Raw genomic sequence first — 7,343 nt, 5'->3', positions numbered from 1 at the left:
CTCAAATGTTTTGCAACATTTAGGTAATACGAAGGCAAAATGCTCAGCACCTGCCACTGCTCAGAAGCCATCTAACATTTGTCTAGGCAAGATCCAGACTCAGCAAATTGCTCAACTTCCCAAAGTAAACGAATAGCAGATATTGTCTTATCTCTTAACCCCAAACCAAGTAATTTCACATTCTATGTCACATCATTTATACAGATGGTTCCACATTATCATGATATATGATTTTTAAGCATTTGTGTCACCATGCAACAAAGCTGCATAATGGGGAAATTCCCACATTTGCTGAAAAATCTTTGGTTTGCAGCTTGTCAGTTATAGATGGAGTATCTGTATTTCAGCAATGTTTTATTTTCACTGAGGAGGTATTTCAGATGAAAGAACTTTGCTGAAATGATCTGATGCATGAATGTTTTGTTCAAGAAAACAAAAAACCAAGGCTTCCTCATTTCTGCAGTCTCGCTGAAGAAAGGTTTAAATTATAAAAACCTCTTTTTCAGCTCTATTCTTCTTTTCACAGCAAACATTGAATTAGCTTTGTGACAATGTTGCACTGTTCTATATAATGAAACTTCAAATTGAAAGAGGCTGGGTTTAGATGAGATACCAGGAAGAAGTTCTTCACTGTGAGGGTGATGAGGCACTGGAGCAGGTGGCTCTGAGAAGCTGTGGATGCCTGGAAGTGTTCTAAGCCAAGCTGGATAGGGCCCTGAGCAGCCTGGTCTAATAGAAGGTGTCCCAGCTCATGGCAGCAGGGTTGGAACTGATGCCCCAGGTTTTAGCTTTTGTATTTTCCAGATTCTGTACTGATTGAGTATAACTCTGAACTTCATATAAAGTGTCAGCAAGTTCTCTTCACAGTTTCGTTAGACAAAACAATCCTTTTCCAGTCTGAGAGCCAAGGACACCATCACAGCATTACAGCCTTGGGCCCAAAAAGTGTAAACAACGGTGAATGGAAGAAAGCAACTTGGGAGGATGGGACTTCATAACCCAAAAGTGTAATTGGACAATTAACCCCAATATGTAAATGGATCAAAACTTATGAAAGTGTGGAAACTCGGGACCAGGCATCCATCTTGGGTAGAACCACAGCCAGGCTCTTGTACTGCCCAAGGTGTATCCTTTGAAGGCCTTTTAATAAATACCTACTTTATTCCTTTAACTCTGCCTAGCCTCTGTTCTAGATAGCCTCTCCAGGCATCTGAACTAGATGAGCTCTAAGGTGCCTTCCAACCCAAACCAACCTATGACCCCTACACTGAATGGGCACACTCACTCTGGCTCCAATCATCATGCAAAATGACCTGAGAACTCAAAGGAATCAAACATGGCCACATTTTTCCAACAAGCAAACAGAAAATATTCTAATGCTTAGAGTGATAATAGAAGACTAAATAAAAACTAACTCATAGGAGGAGAGGTGTGTCTGAGTGGGAGAGTAATGACAAAGACAGGTAGAAATAGAATAGCAAGTAGCAGAATGGCAATTTGGAAAGTAACACTGTAAACATGGAGGCTTTCATCTGTTGTCCCAACAGAAGTGTGTGACATCCAAAAAGATGACCAACATCTGCTAATGTTAGGAATAACACTCTGCCCATACATTTTTCAAAGCATACAGCATCCTGCAATGATCTTTAAAATGTTGTGTGTCATAATTCTACTTGCTTAACTACATTAATTTTCACCAAGTTGACTCTGGTTTGCCTGCAAAAGTAACTGGTAAGAAATCTCCTTGTGTTTATCCAGACCCACGAGCTCTGTTACTCTATTTACTCCCCTTGTCCACTGGAGGAGCAGGAGTAAGAATGGCCAGGGGGACACATCTGGCAGGCAACCACGGTACTTTTCACACACATTTGCAAAACAATGAAAAAAAGTACAAATTGGTTTAAAATTTTTAATGTACAAATTTACATTCATCATCTTGTAACTTTCAGACTAGGGAGGAAATTGCAGCAGTCTGAATGATTTATTCTATCCATAATTTACAAGTGTACAGATTAGAAGAAAACCCTTTTTCCTTTTCTCAAGGAAATAAATATTTCATTTCTATACTCAATAATCATTCAGCTTTCTAACAGTCTGTGAGCTATGCACCAGCATTCTCTCTCAAAACTAGCATGTTTTAAAACTAGTATCTCTTGGGTTTCCAACCAGTAGCCTTTGTTGCTCTTCATGTGCCCACACAGCATATTCAGAATTCTGCTCCAGCGACACCTAAAGACACACTTCAGTGAAAGAAGAAGCAGCTGAAGACGTCCATCTTCAGTTCTGCAATACACCCAGCTGCCGATTACTTTCTTCCAAATGGATCCGACCACACTTTTAACCCTACAAATCAAACATCAGAATAGCAGCAGTTGATAATTTAGACTGTTGGAGAAAAAAAGAAACAGGTCTGCTACTCCATCTTTGTGTATTATAAACAATGACAGAAGCCAACAATTTCTGCACTGAATTTGCACCTCTGCTTAAACTTGCAAAAATATACAGAAAAACAACCTTAAACTTCAGATAATGGAAAAATCTATGACATTCGTAGATAAGGTGTTCTAAAATTGTTGTTTCATTTAGAATTGCACCTTACACTTAAATTTGTCTAGGTTTCCTTTTCAACTAATGGATTTCGTAACTCATCAGCAGCTAAATTCAGATGAAAGGGAGAACTTAGACTAAGAGGAACTGGTCATTAAGTACCTGCATCTTGAATAAATGAGCCAGTCCAGTCCTCTCGAATGTTTAGTAAAAAAGAAAGGTTTACAAGACCTCTATTTCACCCTACTTCTCTTTGGCATTTCCCCCACTTCCCTGGAAAGCGAGTCCTGCAGTAATGATCTAACCAATGCATGTAATAAGGTCATGGCTTTAATCCTGTTTGATTTTCACCTGCTGCTGACATTAGACTTTGTCAAAAACAAAAATACCCTTTAACATATTCAGATACTACATGTTTCATCAAGACAGGCACTCTCACATCTTTAATCAAGAAATGGCAGCCTTGCATAGACACTCCATTTAACATTATAAAAAAATGAACTATCAGGGCTAGTCTGCTAGACTTGAATTCTACTCCCTTCACATGCTTTTCTAAGCCTTCCACTGTCAGCAGCAAGGATCCAAAAGCTATTAGCACTGCACTCCAAATCTTCCTTCACACGTAGTGGACTTCTGCAGGGCCCATCCATCCATGAAGCCAGAAGGCACTGCCAAAGTGCCGATGAACTGTGTTCCAGCAGAGTTCAGTATTCCACAAAACTAGGGTACAACATTGCTCTTTATAGCTACAGCTCAGCCTATCCATGGTTCTTGCTCAGTCTGAGCTGGTTCAGACGCGGAAACTGGGCTCTATCTAACAAAGTGTGAAGATAACAGAAACTCTGCACTTATTTGGCCAGTTAAGTCACTTTAAGATGAGTTTCATTAAAACCATAATTTTTCAGTGAGGAATTAGCCTGAAAAAATAATTTAATAGCAAGTTTATTAAATATGTTTTCACTGAATGTATTCTTCACTGTATTATTTAAATCCATATAAATATTGAGGCCTTACTTCAAGAGAGTCTTTAAAACAATCAATGCAAACACATAAATCAAGTGTACCTGCAGGCTGAATATCCTCTTGAACAATACCAGCTCGGTTTATTGACTGCTCATTCTCTGGAAAACAGAACAGAAAGGACACTACTAAGAAAAAGGAAATACCAGATATCTTGATTGCACCCAATAAAATAATCTTGTAAATTTTATTAATTTGAGATGCTACACAGTAAAATTCTCTTGAGTATCTAACTACAGAATGCAAATGTAGTATTCCTACTTCGCCGAGAAATTAATAGCTAGTCTGTTTTGAGAGATTACAAACAATAAGATAATCATCCTCAAACAATGCCTACTGTTTAATAAAGATGCCAAAACACCTGCCATGGTCCCAGCACTTTAGGAATGACTAGTACTTTTAGAAGCTCATTCATATGCTCAGCCTAAAACTAGTCAAAATATTTTTTTTCTTTTGGGCAGCCCTGAAAGATCTTGCAAACAGATTTCATGACAGCACCTACAAAATTACTGCTTGTAAACTTTGTGAAATTCAGTATCTGAGGGATATTTTCCCATAGACTGGGCCTGTCTCAGGCTTTTCTTTTTTCTTTGAATGATTCAACCCCTTCCACATAGAAAAATGGAGAAAACTATACTATTTCCCTCAGTAAATGCCCCTCCTTTTTTTCTATTTCCAGTCATGCACTCCACCACCACAGTGCTACTCTGAAGCAGGAAGTCAAAGCTCAGGTGGATTCACCTTTTGCCCCCACCACTGAACTTTTGAGGCCTCTAAAAACCTGCAGGGTGCACATTCCCAAAGGAAGCTCAGAATTAAGCTCACCTTAAAACTGGGATTGTTCATTATCCTATCCCACTGGGAATGCACTGGCACTACAGGTTATCAGGCTGTCTAGGTACAAGCCTAATGCTACTGGAGACTAGCAGTATATCACAGTAATTGATTCTTCTTGCAAGGGGACAGGCACTAGAGGCACATCCAGGTTCTCCAGTTCTGTTCACTGAGCATGGTAATTCCATTTCATCCTTTTTAGCAGACAAAATAGCAGGGACTTGTCTAATTCCAAAGGAAAAGGCACAAAACCCAGAAAGGGAGAACAGAATAGATTAGGGCAACAAAGGAGACTTCCTGTAGGACATGAAGAAAAAGGATATTCAGTCCTGAGTAGGAACTTGGATTAGAAGAGAGGCAGGAAAAATGGGAACCAATCTGAGAGTTCTGGGAACACACCTGGGTTGAACAGCAGAAGCAAAGAAGCAAAAACCTAAGAGATGATAAATACACAGACAGGACACAGAACAGTCAATAGGGAGACTGCTGTGTGGCCTGCAAACAACTTGGAAGACAGGTAAGCCAGAAAAGAACAACAAGGAAGATTCAGTCTTGTTGACAGGAGAGCCACCTCACAGGATGCAGAAGAAACAGTCTCACAATTCAGAAAATCAGGAAATCTGTGAAAATGTCATAAAGAGCAGCTGTCAAGCCACTCTTTGTTTTAGTTAATCCACGTGGAAAAGGCCTGTGCTAACGGCCTCAAAGTTTCATCACTGCCAACTGGATAAGCTAGATACTGACAAGAAAATATTAGAAACAGCAAATCCACAAACTGAGATACTAAAACCCTACAAAATTATAACATTTCTGTATTAAATTAGGTCAAACTCCTTTGTGCACAATTTACAGTTCATATCAACAATTTGATTATATACAATTTTTCCAAGTAGCTTTCATCTTGTTTGTTAAATTGCTAGGAACCTCTCTGAAAGTTCCTAAGTGATCATGCAGTAAGGTCTTCTTCCAAAACGTTAATGTACTTCACTTGTATAGAATTTGGGAGATACACAAGAAAAACAAGAGTGAAGAAAGAAAAGACAGCACTTCATGTTTACATAGTTCAATGTCACTCCAGGTAACTAATACTCATTCTTGCCTTTTGCATGATTATTCTGTGATGCTAATCAGAACACCTAACTTTTGGGACACAGCATCCCCAAACAGAAATACTGAGCATTCTCCCACAGCTCAAGCCAACAGAGGGCAGGAGCTTCTACGGAAGTTGTCATACAGCTTACTGTACTCAGAAAATCCTCTGTACTCCAAAGGTTAAACACTTGGGTTCAAACACCACAACTGTGATAGTCCACAATCTTGCCTCAAGTATTGTGATAACAAATGCTTGTGCCTCTCATACTGCAGTGATGATCAAGAAAACTCCTTGGAAATGAATAAAGGTGATATCAGATGGAGATTCAGCACCAGGCAACAAGCTTAGAATCAGGTATCAAATCACAAGTTTGTGCACTTGCTAACTGTGCATCAATTCAATAATTCTGTCCTAAGTAGAGATTAAAAATCTCTAAACTGATAGGAAATATCTACTCACATAATTCGCAAGTGCAAAGGAGGACATTGCTCCACTAGTTCTGTCCTTTCCTTACTGCCAAGACACATTTCTAATATAGTATTTTTGGAAAGTATAGCAGAAGCAAGAAAGATTTAGTAACAATGTTTTCAAAGAGAACACAGAGTAGGAAACATAATTGTAGGAAGTTTCACAAACACAGCATCCTTGAATAAAAACTCGCTTGCAAGTTAAATTTTGATGCAAGGCCAAAGCACCTCCAAGAAGACCACTGAATTTGTTATCCTTTTTTCTTTTTCCTTCCTAGAAATCTTCAGTTGTCTTGGTAGATTACACACACATCTTCACAGCATCGGCTTGCTTAGTCTCATAAAAATTAAAGTGGGGGTGCAAAGCTGGTTGCACCAGAACTTTCCCCCCATTTCCTTTGTCACTATCTCACAGAAGCTGAGGAGGAGTAATGGGTGCTCCCCCTATGGAGCACCGGCCTGGAGCTGCTGAGGCTTCACACCTGGAGCTGCAGGTGCCTTCGGGGGCTTGGCACGTTTTCCTGGCAGGAAAGTTGGATTTTCCTCAGGAGTCAGTTTCAGAGACTCTGCAGACTGAGACCAGCTCTAGCAAATCATCACAATTGGCTGCCAAGTTTTAAGTTAGATTTTCAATTGCAGCTGGAAAACAGAACTCGAACAGCTCATAGAATCATTGAACAGTCTGGGCTGGAAGGGACCTTTAAAGGTCATCTAGTCCACCTCTCCTGCACTGAGCAGGGACATCTTCAGCTAGATCAAGTTGCTCAGAGCCCTGGCCAACCTGATCTTGAATGTTTCCAGGGATGGGACACCCACCACTCCTCCGGGCAATCTGTTCTAGTGGTTCGCGACCGCCATCATAAATGTATTCCTTCTATTCACTCTGTTTAGTTTAAAACCATTACCTCGAGTCCTATTGCAAAAGGGCCTACTAAAAAGCCTGCCCCATCTTTCTTACAAGCTCTCTTCAAGTGTTCTACAAGGTTTTTCTGAAGCCTTCTCTTCTCCAGGCTGAAGAACCCCAACTCTCTCAGCCTTTTTTCATGGGAGAGGTGTTCCATCTCTCTGACCTCAATTTCTTCAACTGCGTCTCAATCCTCTAAAGAGCAAACTAAAGGATGTTCATGTTGGCCAATAATTTGAAATAAGAGCAACGGCAAGCCGTATTATTTTGGTTTTCAGGTATCTCCTAGACGAGCAGAAAGCCCCTCGGGAGTCACTCGCCGAGCAGCAGCGCTCCCAAGGCATTCCCCCAAGGCCGGGCACAGACCGGGCCATGGCCCAGCCAGCTCCCCCCGCGCACGGACTCACTGTACTCCTCTGGCAGCAGCAGCGGCCGGAAATAAATGGGGTAGAAGGCGGCTCCCACCATGGCCACGAAG

At 40.7% G+C, this 7,343-nt stretch overlaps 1 protein-coding gene across 1 annotated transcript in view; it reads right to left on the bottom strand.

Moving 5' to 3' along the window:
• Window positions 1-1,895: 1,895 nt before the first annotated feature.
• Window positions 1,896-7,343, bottom strand: part of SMIM20 (small integral membrane protein 20) — a 6,521-nt gene continuing 1,073 nt past the window's right edge. The window contains exons 3-5 of the mRNA XM_005415443.2: window positions 7,273-7,342; window positions 3,612-3,668; window positions 1,896-2,343 (exon numbers count right to left, since the gene is read on the bottom strand). Of these exons, the coding sequence (XP_005415500.2) occupies window positions 2,306-2,343; window positions 3,612-3,668; window positions 7,273-7,342 (165 nt within the window). The 3' untranslated portion in view covers window positions 1,896-2,305. The remainder of the gene's footprint in view (window positions 2,344-3,611; window positions 3,669-7,272; window position 7,343) is intronic.

Source organism: Geospiza fortis, unplaced genomic scaffold (assembly GCF_000277835.1).
Source record: "Geospiza fortis unplaced genomic scaffold, GeoFor_1.0 scaffold40, whole genome shotgun sequence".
NCBI classification, from domain to species: Eukaryota; Metazoa; Chordata; class Aves; order Passeriformes; family Thraupidae; genus Geospiza; species Geospiza fortis.
Note: the sequence above shows the minus strand (reverse complement) of the source record. Positions and strands in the feature narration are given on the sequence as shown.